Here is an 18528-nt window from a genome sequence, read left to right on the forward strand (position 1 = left end):
TCACCAAGTTGAGTTAACATTGCTTCAGGTATTCAGGTTCAGCATATTTGAATTTTCAACCTTAACATTGTATTACTGCATGTATGACATTTTAGTTTGGTTTTATCCCTTTGCAAGGATCCACTTAAATTAAATCGCTCAGGTCTTGGCCACTCTTTGCAGCCTAAACTTCAGACATGGCCTGTACTTGCACTTTAAACCTTTTAGCCCTGAACTAAGCACCTCCACATCATCCAAATACTGGTGAATTTGAAAAAATGTTCAGTAAAGGCTCCATTTAAGTAATTCACCATATGGATGATTCTGAAGGGTAGAATTAAAAATTAAACAATTAAGATGACTTTCTTGCCATGTTTGAAACTTCTGCTGGTTGAGTTAAGTGCAAAAAGGACTAGGCCCCACAAATCTCAACTCCAAGGCCCCACAAATCTCAACTCCATCTCCTCTCAACTGTCCATCCATTTCTAGCTAAAAAGTCTGGTGGTATTATATTGTTCCATAACATGTATTTTTTCAAGGTAAGGTACACTAAATTAATTTAGTTGCACTGAAATAGCCAATAGAATATTGGCACATTAAGTCATCTACACTTTAAGTAGAATTGATTGTTCTCATGCTATTTTACATCACCAATTATGGGAAGTTAATCAGAGGATCTGCAGCTACATTTACACTAAAGAGTTTTGTTGACAAAGCATGCAGAGCATCTTCAGAGAAAATTCACTTTGTTGACAAAACTCAGCACTTCTGCTGACAGCATTCTGCTTCTCCACGATGTGGAGTAACCCCTTTCCAAAAAAGCCATGTAAGTACTCTAGGGGGGCCCTCTGTCGAGAGACATGGCTTCTGGTTCACCGGGCAGCCCTGTTTGCTGCCCTTCTGGATGGCCATTCTGTTGAGAATGTGGCTGGGCAGCCTGGCCGCTCTGTCGACAGAGTGGATTGCTTTTTCAATCTGCTTTTGGGTGGATGTGCTCTGTCAACAGTTTTGCTGGAAAATCTCTCTGACACTATCTTCTGTTGACAGATGGCTGCAGTGTAGATGTAGCCCACAGGTATTGGTAACTCAGAAGTTAAACATTTGATTATTCTGATTCCAGGTTATGGCAATAAGGGTTTAGGGACAGAACCATTTCTCATACTGCACTCGTGACTCATGAATTTAAGTTTAATATACATCATACAACCTAGTGAGTGGCCAAAGGCTGATAATATGTAGCCCAAAGGAGACATCTTTCTTTAAAATAACTTCCATAAGAAAAGGTCAACATTTACTACAAAGTTATTCAGTTTGTAATTTATTTTGTATATGTTTTCTGAATTCAACCCATCAGAATGAGACTTCCTGTGAAAATAACCCAGAAGCACATTCACATTTGTGTAGTCAGCATGTTAAATAAAATGTGACTGTTCAGTAGATGATCAAGTAACATTACAGCCTCTCCTGAAGTCTGAAATGAACATTTCAATTCACATCAGACTAGGGTCTTCCTGAAGAACAGATCCAATGCAGCCAGTGCAGCCCATAAATGCTCCTACAATAAAAAAAACAAACACTTAATAAGCACTGCTTCCTGCAAAGGACTACAAGATCTGAAAGTTCACAGATCCACATATAAGGTGTTTCTAGTGACTAAGGGCAAGTAAAGGAAATGAGAAGAACAGAGATGGAACTATTTGATAAGTTTGCTTAGATGACTATTTGACACCAGATAGGTGCGTTGTTTGCTTTGATATAGTAGAATCCGAAGCCCTGGATGTGACCTCAAAAAAAACCTCATCAAATCCTACCCCACAATGAGGCAGGACCAAGTAAACCATCCTAGAGCATCCCTGACAGGTCCAACATGTTCTTGAAAATCTCCACTGATGAGGAATCTACAACTTATCTTGGACACCTATTCCACATCTTAAAACTACTCTTATAGTTGGAAAGATTTTTCCTCAGTATCTAACCTAAGGCTGCAACTACATTGCAAGATACAAAACTGATATTAATAAATTCAATTTTGACTATCCTCACATCCCCATATGCTCCTCACAAAGTTGACTTTCTGCTGCCACACTCAACTGGCAAACATCAACTGTTGCAGCACTGCATTGTGGGAACCTATCCCACAGTTCTCTCATCCCCGGTAGCATTCTGGTTATGCTCACTAGTCTTTGACATCATCTTCCCACATTGCATTTTCCTCATTCCCCTCCCACGTTAAGCAAGTGTCCATTTTTCCTGTGGAAGGAAAGAAAACTAGGGCATCCATAGAAATTGCAAAAAAGTTAACAGAAATCTTTGTTCTGTAACTGAATTCTCAACTGGACATCCACTGACTGTCCCGCCTCCTGCAATAGCATCCACTCCATGAAAATAAAACAGGGACCCCAAGAAGCTTGAAGAGATGACAGTAAAGTTTAAAAAAAAAAAAGTTGCTGAGGAGAGGGTCTTGGGCTTTCCAGTGCACTATAAGGCTTCTGTGCACAGGCTGAGTTCTCAGCTGGCCATCCACTGACTGCCCCACCTCCTACGATTGCATCTAATCCCTGAAAACAACACAGGGATAGACTGTATTCTCAACTGGCCCTCCACCCACTCTTTCCTGTGTAAAGCGGTGCAAAGTTAGAAGAAAGAGGATAAGAAAAGTCTAGGAAAAATTATCTTTGTCTTCCCTCTTCACTACACAGACACTGCCAACACACGGGATGGTAGCGAAATCTCACACTGAAATTATAATGGAAACAGGAAGCTCAACTGGCCCTCCACCCTGTGTGGTTTTGTTCTTTTGTTTTGAGGGGGTGGGTATGTCGAAGCATGAAGAAAGACTGGAAATGTTAGGAAAAAGATTTTATAACAAATATCAAAACAACAGGTGTCTGCAATGGACAGCAAGCCCCCAAAAATATTTTGGTGGAGCGGGCGCTGTAGTCTGTGGTTGCAGAACCAATTGAAATGTTGAAGTAGTCCCCCCAGATATCTTAGCTGCCAAGGGAGACTGCTCCCCGGCAGCACCAAGCCCCCCAAGTCCCTTGCTAGGGGTCTGGAGGTGGGGGGGGCTTTAATGAGGGGGCAGTTGAATTACTCCCCCCAAATATCTTAGCCACCGGGGGAAACTTCTCCCTTGCAGCAGGAAGCCCCCCAAAATCTTTCCTGCCCTTGGAGCCCTAACTGTGCACAAGCCAGGACATGGTTCTGCCTGGCAGCATAGTCAGTACTGAACAGCAGTCCTTTTATTGGGTCAGTAGGCTACCCATATGATGTGGCTGAGTGCGGGGAAAGACCTCGACTGTGTGGTGCCTTTGGGGGGTGGGGAGGGCATCCACACACAAATATAAACCGTTGAGAAGAAGTTTCTCAGCCTCTTATGCAAGTATGACCCCCTACAACAGCCTTGTGCCACGTGGTGTGGCAGGGCAGCGGCTGGCGCCAGGCAGCGCAGGAAAAAAATACCAAGTGTAGAGACAACCACGAACTCTGTGCAAGGACTATTTGTAATACGTAGATGTGCTCAGAGCACTAATAGCAAAGACAGACAGACATTTCTCAGACTCTCATACAAACACGAGCCCACAGTCACAGGCTTCATGGTCCTGATTTGAAATTCAGGGTCTTCCTATTACCTAATTCCTACACACCTGGAGAGCAGCGGCCAGAGCAGAGCACTGAGGGACACTATGGGTTACATACAGGCCACCTCTGGAGGATAACAAATTCCATCTTAAGACATGGCGCTTCTACACTGGTCTTTAAGCAAACTTTTGAATTTGAACTTGATGCTATACCCATCAGGTAACGACAATACTGCAACATCGATATTAAATCGAGCTAATGGTAGTTACAGTGAAGACAGTCGCATAGTAACGTCGCACTAACTGCCTTAAATTCGAATTTCTCAGTGTGGACGCAGCCTCTATCTTTTACTGAATACTACATGCATTATTTTTGCCCTACCTTTAGCAGATATAAAAAGGACTGTGATCATTTGTTCTAACAGCCCATAACATTTGAAGATAGGTAACAGGTCCTCCTAATTCTTTACGGCTAAACATGCCCAGTTTTCTAAAACTGTTTCCATACTTCTGCTTTTCAAAGCTGTTATGATTTTTGGTGCTCTCTCTGGATTCTTTTCAGCTTGTCCACATCTCTCCTAAAGTCTCACTCAAAACTGGACACAGTACTTCAGCCGAGTTCTCACCAGTGCAGAGCAGAGAACAATTACCTTGGTTGTCTTACATAGAAGACTACAATTAATACACTCCAGAATCATAATCACCTTTTTTGCAACTGCATCCATCTGACTATTGGCTCATTCAATTTGTGATCTACTATAAGCCCTGGATTCATAACAGCAGTACAACAATCCCTTGAAATGCATGATTTTGAGTTGCACTTAACTTGCATTAACACAAATGAAGCGCAACTCAAGATCCTGCTTCCCCTGGGCCTGGCTCAACCCCCCCAGCCCGATGCAGCTCCGGTTCAAACTCCCTCCACACCCAGCTCCAGCTCGCCACACACGCACACCCTCACTCCTGCGCCTGGCTCTGGCTCAACCCCCTGCCCCTCCTGCAGCCCTAACCCATCTGAGGCTTAGCCCTCCAGTCTCTCTCCCACAGCCCCAACGCACCGCCAGGCTTAACCCTCCCCAACAGGCCCTGCCATGCAACCCCAGGACTTACCTTTCAAAAGGAGCTCCAGGTGCTCCTGCTGCTTCCCCAGCTGCAGAACGTACATTCCACCAGAGAAAAAAGCCAGCCCCCGACTTAAGCAAAATTCAAGTTATGCAAGGGTGTGAGAGAATGCAACCCTCGCATAACTCAAGGGACTACTGTATTACCACTGAGCCATGTATTACTTGTGCATTTGATTTTTCATTACAGTATTTTTGCATTTGTCTTTATTGAATTTCATCTTGCTGATTTCAGACCCATTCTCTGAAATATCAAGGCTGTTCCGAATTCTAATCCTGTCTAAAATACTAGCAACCCCTTCCAACTTGGTGTAATTTGCAAGCGTTGTAATCACACTCTCCACTCCATTATCTAGTCATTAGTGAAAGTATTGAGTAGTAGCAGACATAGAACAGAGCACTATGATACCACACTAGGTGCGTCTCCCCCAGTGATTGAAACCATTGATCACTATTCTCTACATAGATCACACTTCTCCAGTTTGCTGATGAGAATGTCATGCGGGACTATCAAAAGTCTTACTACAAAATCAAAATATAACCTGTCTCCTGCTTCCTTCCCCTCCACTCCTACAATCCTGCTGAAACTGGAAATGAGCGTGTAGCATAATTTACTCCTGGCAAATCCACCGTGGCTATTTCATATCACTATCTGATCCTCATCTAGGTGCTTACAATATAATTTGCTGCCATATTTATCCACTTATCAAAGTTAGCATGACAGTTCTATAGTTCCCAAGGCCCTCTTTGTTTCCCCTTTTAAAAAGGCAAGAACTGTTCGCATTTCTTCAGTCCTCTGGAACCTCACCCATTCCATGAGTTCTCAAAGATAAATGCCAAATGTTCTGAGATTGCTTCAAACTATTTCCTTAAAGCAGCGGTTCTCAAACTGCGGGTGCATCCTATTTTATGGCCCCAACCCTGTTGCAATGGGGTCTCTGGGGCTGGCGTAAGCCTTGCTGGGACCAGGGCTGAAGTAAAAGCCACCACTGGGGTTGAAGCCAGAGCCTGAGGACTTCAGCCCTGCTTGGCAGGACTCAGGCCCCCTGCCTGGGAATGAAGCCTTTGCATCATGCCCCTGACAAGGGCAGTGAGGCGTTAGCTTTGGCCCCCTGCCAGTGGGACCTGGACTGGCTTAAGCTGCAGTGCCCCTTTTTGGGGTTGCCTAGTAACTTGTTTTCAGAAGGGCCTCATAGTGCAATGAAGTTTTCAAACCCCTGCCTTCAAGTGCCAGAGGATGAATTTCATAAGGACCTGCTGACTTGACAACAACTAACTTATCTAAATATTTTTTTAACCTTTCTTCCTCTATTTTCATTTGTGTCGCTCACCCGTATTGTTAATATTGTGTTGAGCATCCAGTCACTACTAACCTTTTTAGTGAAGGCTATAACAAAAGAGGCATTAAACACCTCCACCTTCTTGTGTCATCAGTTGGTAGCTCTCATTCCCTGCTAAGCAGGGCACTTATGCTTTTCTTCATCATTCTCTTGTGCCTAATACATTTAAATGGACTTTTCTTATTGGCCTTTACATTTCTTGCTAGGTTTAACTCACTTTTTCCTCAGGTGCTTGTGCTATTTTTTGTACATATCTTTAGCAACTGCCACTTTTTGTGGGATTGCTTTTTGATTTTTAGGTCATTAAGGCACTCCTGGGGGACTCCAACTGGACTCTTACTATTCTGATCTTTGTTTAAGTGGAGCACAGGCTCATTACATAAAGATTCCACAACATAAGAGCCTTTCCATTAAGGGGATCAACAAATAGCAAGGCAAGTGACTATGCACTAAGTTTCCTAGAGTAATTTATCACCTTTCATAAGTAAATTAACTCTGCATTAACATTTTGCACTTTTGTTAAATAATGTGACACAGGGAAATGCAGAAAAAATAAACCCATGTCCCTTCAAAATACGCTTCACAAATAAGATTTTCCTCAAAGAAAAACCAGCATTTTCTTTTCTGGTTTCTAATGATGCGTTCTCAGACTCAAAAGTCCCCTCACAATCAATACTGTTTCCCAACCTTTTCAGGATGGGGATTCCTTATACCAGTGTTTCCCAGTTGGTGTTCTGCAGAACCCCGGGGTACCGTGAAGTGAAAGTAAGGGTTCCATGGTCACCGGTCGGCAACCTGTGGCTCCAGAGTTGCATGCGGCTTAAGGAGTCATTTGTGGCTCCGGATGTTGCTGCTGCAGACTCCTCTGTTGCTCCCTGCCCTGCTGCCACCAGAAAGGGAGCCAGATGGGTCCTATATTGGGCTCTCGGGACTACTGTTAGAGGAGCAGAGGTAGGTTCATCCACCAAGTTGGGTGAGGTATTTGGGTAGGTTTGGGGCTGAGAGGTTAAACCTGGGGATGGGGGAGGGGTTTGGGGCTGAGAGGGGTTAAAGGGTTATTAGGGGTTCCACAAAATTCTTTCAAGTTCGAAAGGGCTTCATGGCCAAATAAATTTTGGAAATGTTGAGAAACGTTCACAATCCTTTTTACATTTACTATAACAAAGTAAAAATTTTAACAGCAAACCTTCCTAATTTGTATGATTTTTAAATGGTTACCAAATGCTTGCTATGACAGTGTGTGCAGACCCATCAGTTGACAAACACTGCTTTAGACTATGGAGTGTCAGTCACTCACCAAGAATAGCCACTATGCTGTAAAAGCTTAGGTAAAGCATGTTTATTTCATATTACATACTATGAAGCAGAAAAGAAAGAGCTTTTAAGTGGGTAGAAAAAAGCAAGTTGTCTCTGTGCAGGAAGCTCATTACCTAAGCTCCCTCTATACTGCACAGCGATGCAGCAGCCTATCAAGGGCTGCACAGCTCCAGACCTGCCCAGCCTTTCCCAGGACCAAGGAGAGGCACATTCACCATCCCACAGTCCAGGTGCTGAAGGGGCATGGGGAAGAGGAGTCCTCTCTCCGCACTGCAACCTGTACCCTAAGTCCCTCATCCTCTCTCCTACCCCTGAGCAGCACCCCTAGCTGGAGCCCTCACCTTCCCAGCACTCAACTTCTGCCTCAGCTCTAAGCCCCCTATTGCACTCCAAACCTCTCAGCCCCATCCCCACCTCACATCACCTCCACATCGGTGCACATCAAATTCATTTTGCACATGGATAAGAAAATTTAGAGGGAACGTTGTTTATACCTTTAAGGTCTTCTAGCTAAGATTAGAGGCAAATAACACAAAAAAAAATGTACTTTGAGAGAGAATCCCATGAATTGGTATGATAAGAATGTATTTACCAACACATTCTTATTATTAGACATGTTTGCTAAACCTCCTTCTCTAATCACATCCTGAATCTGAGCTTTGACACCCACATATATATGTACAGTCCTCTAATTTATTAGAATATGGAATGACAGTTCCCCTTTTTAAAAAGGTATTTGATAATATTGAAATGGACTTCTAACTCTACAAATAAGAAAGGAGTAAAAACAAATGAATTAAGTTCCAAAACTCTCAAGCTACTCCACTCAGTATCCTGGGATTGGAAAGATATGGATAGGGTGAGGATGTGAAATGCAAATCAGCTCAGAACACGCGGTGCACGCTTTTCTTCAGGAAAACATGTTGTAATGACTGTGAGCTCTTCTACAAAAGCTGAACACACTTTGAAGCTGTAACAGCATTAACTGATCCTGCCAATACTCTGTCATATAGAATTCTTCATTTTTACATCCAGGAACATTTTCACTGAAAAAAAAAAAACACACTAGTTCACACTGGCTTGCTCTGAAGAATAAGATAACAGTGTAATTTAAAATTGCACTGACTAGTTTCTGCTGAGGTACACCAAAGCCCATCTGAGTTGAACAAGTTCTTATCAAGATTGTCATAACGCCATTTCTTACTTGCAGTACAAGGAAGACAATTACACAATAAAGCTCAACAATTCTCTTTGAGGACTAGCTATTGGACAGAATATTATAGGTTCAAATTGCTGGATTCTATACTGGCAGTCACATCATATTGCATGTAACCACAAAATGTATTCAAGTCACCCCTAATATACAAACAAAAAAAAAACAAAAAAAACCTTACCATTAGAAGGAAGAGCAGCAGCTTACTCATCTTTCTTAAACTTGCCATTAATGTAGGGAACATAGTCAAGGATCAGTCTCCAATCTGTGGCCCATACCAATCCCATGGCACCTACAGCACCCCATGTGGTCAATGTGGGGGTCCTGTAGAAAAGACACACACTTCTACATATCTGAATGTTTATCAGCCACTTTTGCAATAAGCACTTAATGTTTACTCAAGGAGGAATCTTACAGGTTGTCTACAATGGCAAGTTATGATGCTGTAATTTTCTCACTCAGATGTGTTAAAAACCAGAGTCCAGCAAGTTGCAGCACTGTAAATCACTGGTGTAAACAGACTCTTAGCGCTGTTAGATAATCCCTCATGAAGGTGGTTTACATAGAGTGGTGGGAGAGCTCTGTCTGCAGGCACCCTGTCACATTAAAATGCTGCCATCACAGTGCTTGAATGTTTTAAGTATAGACAAAGTTGTACCTGTGATCTTGAAAAGAAAGTCACACAGGCCCAAGTCTATCCACTTATCGGCAGTGTATTAGACTAGATCTTTCCAGCCCCTTTTAACCCCATGATTCTCACTTGGGCTCAAGCCATGTTAAATTGAACTAATTTAAAACTGGGTATCGCTTTTTCTAGCTTAACCTGATGTGAGGAAATTAGACAAGGGTACTATTTCTGTGCACCATTTCTGCTTCTTTCATCATTTACAGTCCACTCAACCTATTTTTGCTAGTCCATCAATTTCATGATTTTTTATGCAGTGTTGCTATAACCATATCGGTCCCAGGATGTTAGGGGGAAAAAAAACAGGGTTGTCTCTCTCACCAACAGAACTTGATCCAATAAAGAGAAGTTACTCACTGTAGTAACGATGGTTCTTCGAGATGTGTCCCCGTGGGTGCTCCACGATAGGTTTCGGGCTCGCCCCGGCGCCGCAGATCGGATCTTTCCAGCAGTTTCTGCCGGACCGCGTGTGCGATCTGGTCCCCGCCAGTTCCTTGACCAGCCGCCTCGGATGCTCCTGAAAAACACTAAACAAAGATCCGAAGCGGGGAGGATGGGTGGGTGGTGGAGCACCCACGGGGACACATCTCGAAGAACCATCGTTACTACGGTGAGTAACTTCTCTTTCTTCTTCGAGTGTCCCCGTGGGTGCTCCACGATAGGTGACTACCCAGCAGTAACCCAAGAAAGGAGGTGGGTAATCGGGTTATGTGCAGCTTGCCCCCGAAAGGACCGCTGTCGAGAGACGGGTATCCTCTTGGAATACCCTGTGTAGGGCATAATGCTTGGCGAAGGTGTCATAGGATGACCATGTCGCTGCTCTGCAGATGTCTTTTAGCGCAAGGCCCTTGAAAAAGGCTGTTGATGCCGCCACCGCCCTGGTGGAGTGAGCCCTAGGCGGGGCCATTAAAGGAGTCTAAGTTCGTAGCACATTTTTATGCAGGATACGATGTGCTTCGAGATTCTCTGCGAAGAGAGACCTTCTCCTTTTAATCTGGGAGCGAGAGAGACTAGGAGTCTATCCGTTTTTCGGAAGGACTTAGTCCTGTCTATATAAAAAGCCAGCGCCCTCCTCACGTCCAGGAGGTGTAGGCACGCCTCTTTGTTGGAGTTATGAGGTTTTGGATAAAACAAGGGTAAGACTATAGGTTCGTTAATATGAAACTCTGAAGAAACTTTCGGAACAAAGGCTGGATGCAGCCATAAGGTTACCGCCTCCTTCGAAAATACTGTGCAGGGTGGCGTTGCCATAACTGCCGCGAGCTTGCTCACCCTGCGAGCTGATGTGATTGCAAGAAGGAAGGTCGTCTTTATCGTAAGGAGACGGAGGGAAACTGTGGCTAAGGGTTCAAACGGTGGTCCCGTTAGCGCGTTAAGCACCAGGTCCAAGTTCCACGAAGGTGGAAGCGGTTTCCGAGGGGGGGTACAGATTTACCAGCCCCTTCAGGAACCTGGTAACCATGGGATGGGCTAACACCGTGGGCCCTTCCTCTTAGTGTCGGAAAGCCGATATAGCGGCAAGGTGGACCTTCAACGAGGATAGGGAGAGTCCGCCTCTCTTGAGGTCCAGTAAGTATTCTAATATTACAGGTATAGGCACAGCAAGGGGAGCTAATTGCTTGGTAGAACACCATGCAGTGAATCGAGTCCATTTCTGCTTGTAGGTCTTCCTGGTGGAAGTCCTTCTGTTACTTTCTAGGACTTGTAGCACTCCCTCCATACATGTGTTCTCTAGGGAGCTGAGCCATGGATTAACCATGCTTGCAGTCGCAGGCCTCGGGGGTGTGGGTGCACTATAGACCCCTGGGCTTGCGTGAGCAGGTCCAGCGCCACCGGAAGGGGCATCGGTGGGCGGTCTGACATGAGCAGGAGTAAGGGGAACCATTGCTGTCGATCCCAAGTTGGGACTACTAGGATCATGCGGGCTCTCTCTCTCTCTCTCTCCTGGCTTTCTGCAAGACCTTGTGGATGAGCACTGTGGGAGGAAATGTGTAGAGCAGGGGGCCCTTCCACGAGATCACGAATGCGTCCCCCAGGGACCCCCGTCCCAGTCCTGCCCTGGAGCAGTATTGTGGGCACTTCTTGTTGCGATGAGTGGCAAACAGGTCCGTGCATGAAAAATTGGTCGTAGCAGATCGGAACGGATCTGCCACTTGTGTGTGAGTGCGAAGTGCCTGCTCAACTGGTCTGCCTGCACGTTGTGAGCGCCTGGTAAATACGAGGCTTTCAAAGTTATATTGTTGGCGATGCACCAGTTCCACAGGCGGACTGCTTCCGCACATAAGGCACGGGACCGAGCTCCTCCTTGTTGATTTATATAAAACATGGTGGAGGTATTGTCTGTATTGATCCCGACTACTTTGCCTTGTATATGGTCTCGAAAGTGTTTGCAGGTGTTGAACACTGCTCTGAGCTCCAGTATATTTATGTGCAGCGACTGTTCCGTAGGGGACCACAGTCCCTGCGTCACCTTTTCGCCCATGTGTGCTCCCCATCCTATGTGGGAGGCGTCGGTGGTGAGAAAGATAGATATTTGTGGTTGATGAAAGGTTACCCCTGTTAGCAAGTTCTTGGGGTTTACCCACCATTGCAGGGATCTGTGCACCTCTGTTGTGGGCGACACCACCCTGCGGACGGTGCGTGCTGCCGGTTTGTAGACGCTCGCCAGCCAGTGCTGCATGCTGCGCATATGCAATCTGGCGTTCTGTACTACAAACGTTGCTGCTGCCATATGGCCTAGCAGCTGTAAGCACGTTAGAACTGGCACCGTGGGGCTGAAGGTGATGACTTGTACGAGGGAACCAATGGCGCAAAAGCGGGCATCTGGTAGACAAACCCTTGCTGTGATGGAGTTTATGCGTGCCCCTATGAACTCTATGTCCTGTGTGGGGTCGATCTTTGACTTCGACAGGTTGATGACCAGGCCCAGCAAAGAGAACGTGCCTGCTGTAACGCGTATCATACGTAGTACCTCTTCCTTCGAGGCCCCTTTCAGTAGGCAGTCGTCCAGATATGGGAATATAAACACCCCCTGTCTGTGCAGGTAGGCTGACACCACTGCCAGGGTCTTGGTAAATACTCTGGGGGCAGAGGAGAGGCCGAACAGCAGAACCTTGTATTGGAAATGTTCTTTGCCGACCATAAACCGGAGAAAACGTCTGTGAGCCGGGTGGATTGTTATATGGAAATACGCGTCTTGTAAGTCGAGGGCTGCGAACCAATCTCCATCGTCCAGTGCCGTAAGTATAGAGGCAACTGTGATCATCCGAAAGCGTTGTTTGCGCAAGTACCGATTGAGGCCTCGAAGATCTAGGATGGGCCTCCAGCCTCCTGTTTTTTTCTCTGTAAGGCAGTATCTTGAATAGAACTCTTTCCCTTGGAGTTGCTCCGGCACTCTTTCCAGTCCCGCTATAAGCATAAGATGGTCCACCTCCTGCTTGAGTCTCGCTTCGTGGGAGGCGTCCTTTAGATGGGGCCTGGGTGGAGGTCGTGGCGGTGGGAGCGACTGGAAGGGGATCGCGTAACCCGTGGCTATGATCTCCAGTACCCATTTGTCTGTGGTGATCTTTTGCCGCTGGGCGTAGAATGGTCGGAGGCGATGATGGAACATTAGCTTTGGATGACATTGCGCGATGGTAGTGATAGTGCAGCCCTGGATCTGTGTGTCAAACTTGTTGCCTTTGGCCCTGCCCCGAGGAGGCACAGCTCTGTTGGGAACGTCACCTGGGAGTTCTGTACTGTTGGTGCTGTTGATGCCGCCCTTGCTCGTAGCCCCTTTGGTAGTGAGCACGCTGGGGTTGATACGGGTATCGTCTTTGCTGAGGGTAACACTTTTTCTTCCTGTATGGAGGGGTATAAATCCCCAAGGTTCTGAGAGTAGCCCTTGAGTCCTTACTGGAATGAAGGACCGAATCAGTTGATTCAGCAAACAACTTCTGTGTGTCAAAGGGGAGATCAACGATCTTCGCCTGCAGATCCCTCGGGATACCCGATGTCTGAAGCCAGGATTCCCCGCGCATGACCACTGCCATAGCCATTGAGCGTGCCGCCGTATCTGCTACGCCCAGGGCAATCTGAACTCCTGTCCTCGAGGCTGCGTAGCCTTCCTGCACGATGGGCTTCAGCACCGGCTTCTTATCCTCTGGAAGCGAGTCCATGAGGGAAGTCAGCCTGGAGTAATTGTCAAAGATATGGTTCACTAGGTGTCCTGCATAATTTGCCACTCTCAACAGTAGGGTAGAGGAGGAGTAGACCTTTCTGCCGAATAACTCTAGCTTCTTGGCATCTTTGTCCGTTCCCCCTGTCTTTTACTGAGAAGTTTTCAACCTCTGTTGAGACGATTCCACCACCAGAGAATTTGGTTGTGGGTGACTGAACAGGAACTCCATGCCCTTCGCCGGGACGAAGTATTTCTTATCCGCTCTCTTGTTTATAGGCGGAGCGGACACAGGGGTCTGCCATATCGTGGTAGCGGACTCCATAATTGCTTCGTCGAGCAGAATAGCTATTTTGGAAGAGGCCGGAGGTCTCAGGTTTTTGAGGAGCTTATGGTGCTTCTCCTGCACCTCTGCTGTTTGGATGCCTTGCGTAAAGGCCACCCTTTTAAACAGCTCTTGGAACTGTTTGAGATCGTCCGGGGGGTGGACGTCCCCTGGGGCCGTAGCCTCATTGGGGGAGGATAGAGAGGAACCACTAGGGTAAGCCTCTCTGGATCCCTCTGGGTCCTGTTGACGGTGATACATCTTCTCGCTGGAGGATTGCGAGGGGAAATCTCGGGGTTCCAGAATCAACTCCCCCTGAGATATTTGCATTTCCGTCCCCGTCCACGATTGCCCTCGGGGATAGTGAGCCGTCTGAGGGGACCTGTCCCTGGGGGTATGCCTATGGTGTCTATGCCCCGCATGATAGGGGTGACCATGTCAACACAGGCACGGTTCCTGGGATGGAGACCTGGACCACTCTCGAGGCGCATACCCCCGGCATCTGGGGGAGCGAGATCGTCTGGGTGATTGAGACAATGGTGAGACTGATTTGTGATAGCACTCCAGGGGGTCAAATCCCAGAAAAGGCGAGGGTGGCCCGAGCCATGGTGATGCTGGCTGGAGGAACAGGTAGGGAGGCTCAGGGTAGACTGGGGGAGACCCCTGCCTCCTTGTTGGAGTTCGCAGCATAAGGGGAGGGCTTAGAGAGAGCAGCCCTGTCTGGAGAAGGGCTGCGGTGCCGGGTTTTCTCTGCTGCCTTTCCCCTCCCCTGTGGGGCTGACTCCGCCCCTTTCCGTGCCGGGGATCTCGGCCCCGCTGTCGGTGCCGCGCTCGGCATGCTTCGCTGCGGTGCCGCGCGGGTGGTCTCCCCTGGCGCCTGCAGTCCGCATGCCTGCGAGCTCTGCACCGTCGGTGCCCCGGGGGTCTGTGCCACTAGCTGCGGTGCCGCTGGTTCCAGCGCTTGCCTGGCTGCCGCTCTGCCCGCGGTGCGGGCCGGCTGTTTGATTATCGGAGGCTCAACCTCTGCCATGTGCGCTTCTGCGCCGCCGCCACTCGTCTGTGATTGTGGCTGGGGGCTATGTGCTGCACCCGTCCTGCTCGCTGTGGCTGCCGGCAGGGATCGGGTTGGCGACAGCTTCCTCCGTTTTTGCACTGATGGGGTGAGGGAAGCCGCCTTCCTTTTATGGGCCCCTGCGGGTCCCTCTTGTTGGGGCCACTCTGGCACATCTGGCTGGAGGGCCTTGTCAAAAAGCAGCATTTTTAGCCGCATTTCTCTGTCCTTCCTTGCTCTAGCCGTGAGCTTTGCGCAGAAGGAGCATTTTTGGGTGACGTGAGATTCCCCCAGGCACCTAATACACTGACTGTGCCCACTGGAGGCCGGCATAGCTTCGCGGCATGACTCACACTTCTTGAATCCTGAAGAGGACATTGCGGTGAGTCTTTGAGTTGTTAATAAGGTACTTAGCACCTTCTCTGTGCTTGTTCCCCTCTCGGACCCAGCCTGCCACGGCAGGAGGCCTAATGGACTTACATCCCCGGGCCTCCGCTGCTCCTCTTGTTACTAAGGCTTTTATATACTTTTTTTTTTTCTTTTTTTGCAATAAGAAAAACAACAAGCTAACTTAAAGACTGAAAAGAAACTCTAAAACACTTAAAACATTAAATACGCTGACTCTGGCCGCAGCCTGAGCGGATTCCGTCTGCAGCCGATGGCGGTTAAGAAGGAACTGGCAGGGACTGGATCACGCACGTGGCCGGGAGTGCGCAAGGGAGCGGCGCACGCTGGCACATGCACGGTCCAGCAGAAACTGCTGGAAAGATCCGATCTGCGGCATCGGGGTGAGCCCGACACCTATCGTGGAGCACCCACGGGGACACTCGAGGAAGAAAAGATATTACCTTACCCACCTTGTCATGCTTATTTGTAGTCCGTTTCAGTTTCTCATGCACTAGCACATCGCTGCAGGGTTTGGGTTGTAAACATTGTACAGGAATATCTAAATCCCTGCATTTTGCTAGAGATGGTTAAGCCAGAAAATGTCCCAGACCGAATAATATTTCGATTGTGGTTAGACAGATTCCAAGACCAGATGATACTACTGTGATAATGTAGTCAAACCTCTTGCATAAAATACTGAACTTCTTCAAAGGAATTTGTTTGAAATGCATTGTGTCAGGCAAAAAGAAAGCTAGAGTTAGGAAAGTAGATTTTGGCCTATTTAATACAGTTTGGTTCACTTAGCTAACATTAAGTTACGTATTTAGAACTGGGACCAGGGCTTATGTTAGATGATCTAGAAGTATAGTTGCTCCACAGTGGTAAACTGAAAATGGCAAAATTGCCTGGAATTTTTCCCCTCACTCCAAACTAGAATCCCTCATCATATTCTAGAAGATAAATTAAGAAACATCATCAGATATATCAAGTACAGGTTGAACCTCTCTAGTCCTACACTCTCTCATCCAGCAACATCTGTATTACAGCATGATTTTAATTAGCAAGACGACTGGTTATCATGGGTGTGGCCAAGCTTCCCTAGCTCCCATAAAGTTTGTCCACAGCCACCAATCCTGGTTCTCAGTGTTCTGTGCTGTTATTTAACTGTAAATGTCTTCTAATACCCCAACAAGCAGTGGAAGTGTTAGTAATGCTGCTAGACTATAGTGATCTCCTGGCAAATTCTCTCATTTGGCACCAGTCAGGTCACAAGGTGCCAGACTAGAGAGGTTCAACCTGTACAGTAAACCCCTGATATACGCAATTTTGACTTGCACTTCACTTGTGTTAATGCAAGTCAAAATCCTGGGGATCCCACAGGCTGGTGGGGGCACAGCTCCTGCTCCAGCCCCCACTGCTAGGGGAAGCCAGGCAGGCAGACAGCCACAGCAAAGCAGCTTCCTGCCACTGCGGGAGCCAAGAGACTGATCAGCACTGGTCAGTTGCCCAGCTCCTGCAAGCCCAGAGGAGCCCGGAACCAGGCAGCAGCTGCCTGGTTCCTGGTTCCCCCAACTTGCATGAAATTTTGAGTTACATGAGGTTACCCAGGAACACAACCCTCACATAACTCAGGGGGTCTCCTGTACTTTAAATTAGCAAATTACACAGAATCTGCTAACAGATCTTTGCCAACAGACACCAAGACAGCAGCATTTTAGATAATTACACTGTCTCAGTTATAAGCTATAAGCACCTCCTGTGATCTCTGAACAACACTGCATGCTAGGTACATTATTGAGCATAAAGAACTTACATTTTTTCTTTTACCTCAAGCTCAACCCCAAGGTCCCAATAACCAAAGGGGGTGTCTGACCCCTTCTAGCTGTCTTTCCCCGCTCGCATTTTACGTTCACTTTCTCCTCAGAAATGCGATAGCTAGGAGAATGCAGAGCACAAGGCGAGCATGGGCTAGTAACACTCAACCAATACTCTGCTCCTCCTCCCATTCCTGCTAAGGGGGCAGAGCAGCTAACCCAAAGCCAAATGGACCCCAGCCCACCCTCACCCCACAGCCAGGCAGCCACGAGATAGGAAGGCACCCCCCCGTGGATGGAAAGGCACCTATGGGAGTAGGAATAAGAGATGCAAGGGGACCAGGCTCACTCCACAGGAGGGATTCATAGCCTGGCTCCCAGGGAGGGGACTAGAGCCTGGCTCCGTGGAAAGGCCCCAGGGTAGGGTAACCATCCATCCCATATTGGGCAGGACAGTCCCGTATCTGGGACGTCAAAAAAGCACCCCAACTTTTTTTTTTTTCAAAGAGACTAATTATCCCGTATTTGCCCCCTCCCCCCAGGCTCGGGAAAGCAGGGGGAATGTGGGCAGCTACCGCTTCCCCATGGCGCCCAGGAAAGCTGTCAGCTGCGGCTTTCCCAGGGCTACAGGGGTTCGACGGCAGCTGCTGCCTCTTTCCCGGCTCCCCGGGTCTTGGAGGAGCCGCCCCCCAAATCTCCCTGTCCCATATTTGTGACAGGGAGATATGGTAGCCCTACCCCACGGGAAGGGAGCCAGGCTCGCCGCGAGGGGAAGCAGTGGGACTCCAGGGGCGCCTCACCAGGTCCGGAACAGCTGGGCATAACGCGGACCCATGAACCGCCTCAGCATCCTGCCCTCAACCCAATCACTCGCCCAGCGGCCTGAAAGTCACCCCTTCTACGCATGCGCCTGCGACGCGGCTTCAAGGAGGACCCACCTCGCCTGCCCTCACAGCTGCCTGACCGCAGAGCGCGGCCTCCTTCCGAGCGCTGATGCGTCGTAGAGGCTTGAAAGACCCCGTCCCTGAGCCCACTTCCGTGGAGGGCTGCTCCTCACGTAGCCTGATTAGAAATATCAGTCGCCTACATGATTAATTTTTATGATGGCGAATTCCAGTTAGCGTCGAATTTCCGTTTATCCCCCATCCCCCTTAAGTGGCCAACGGTTGCGTCCACCCTCCCTCCCCCACAGTCTTCGATGAGGAGGCTACTTCCCCTCCTTTCTCCTCCTCATCATCAACCATGGGCTCAGAGTCCCTTGTTGTCTGATGCCTCCCTCACTATTTTCTTCCATCCTCCTCCCGCACCTTCCGCTAACACCTGAGCCCTGGTCCTGTGTCCCCGAAACTCCCACCTCCCTGACAGCCACCCTTCCACTACCTCCCCCCGCCCCGCAGCATCACGAAATGGGCTTTAAAAAACACCATATTTTTACATATCCTAAATGGGTGGCCTACCAAGTTCTCCTTTGGGGGTTGGCACCAGCAGGGGTCACGTTTCCCGACTTTCCTCCACCCCCACAAGGGCCAGAGACTTACTAAGAAAGAAAAGAAACCAGA

The 18528-nt window shown here is 47.9% G+C and overlaps 1 protein-coding gene across 1 annotated transcript; it reads right to left on the minus strand.

Moving 5' to 3' along the window:
- Nucleotides 1–1281: 1281 nt before the first annotated feature.
- Nucleotides 1282–17875, minus strand: UQCR11 (ubiquinol-cytochrome c reductase, complex III subunit XI). The gene is given in 4 exon segments (XM_074978491.1): nt 1282–1534; nt 8733–8875; nt 17770–17837; nt 17840–17875. Coding segments are annotated over 3 exon segments (225 nt in total). The 3' UTR covers nt 1282–1534; nt 8733–8754.
- Nucleotides 17876–18528: the final 653 nt, after the last annotated feature.

The sequence above is a fragment of the Carettochelys insculpta genome, chromosome 27, assembly GCF_033958435.1.
Source record: "Carettochelys insculpta isolate YL-2023 chromosome 27, ASM3395843v1, whole genome shotgun sequence".
Lineage (NCBI taxonomy): Eukaryota > Metazoa > Chordata > Testudines > Carettochelyidae > Carettochelys > Carettochelys insculpta.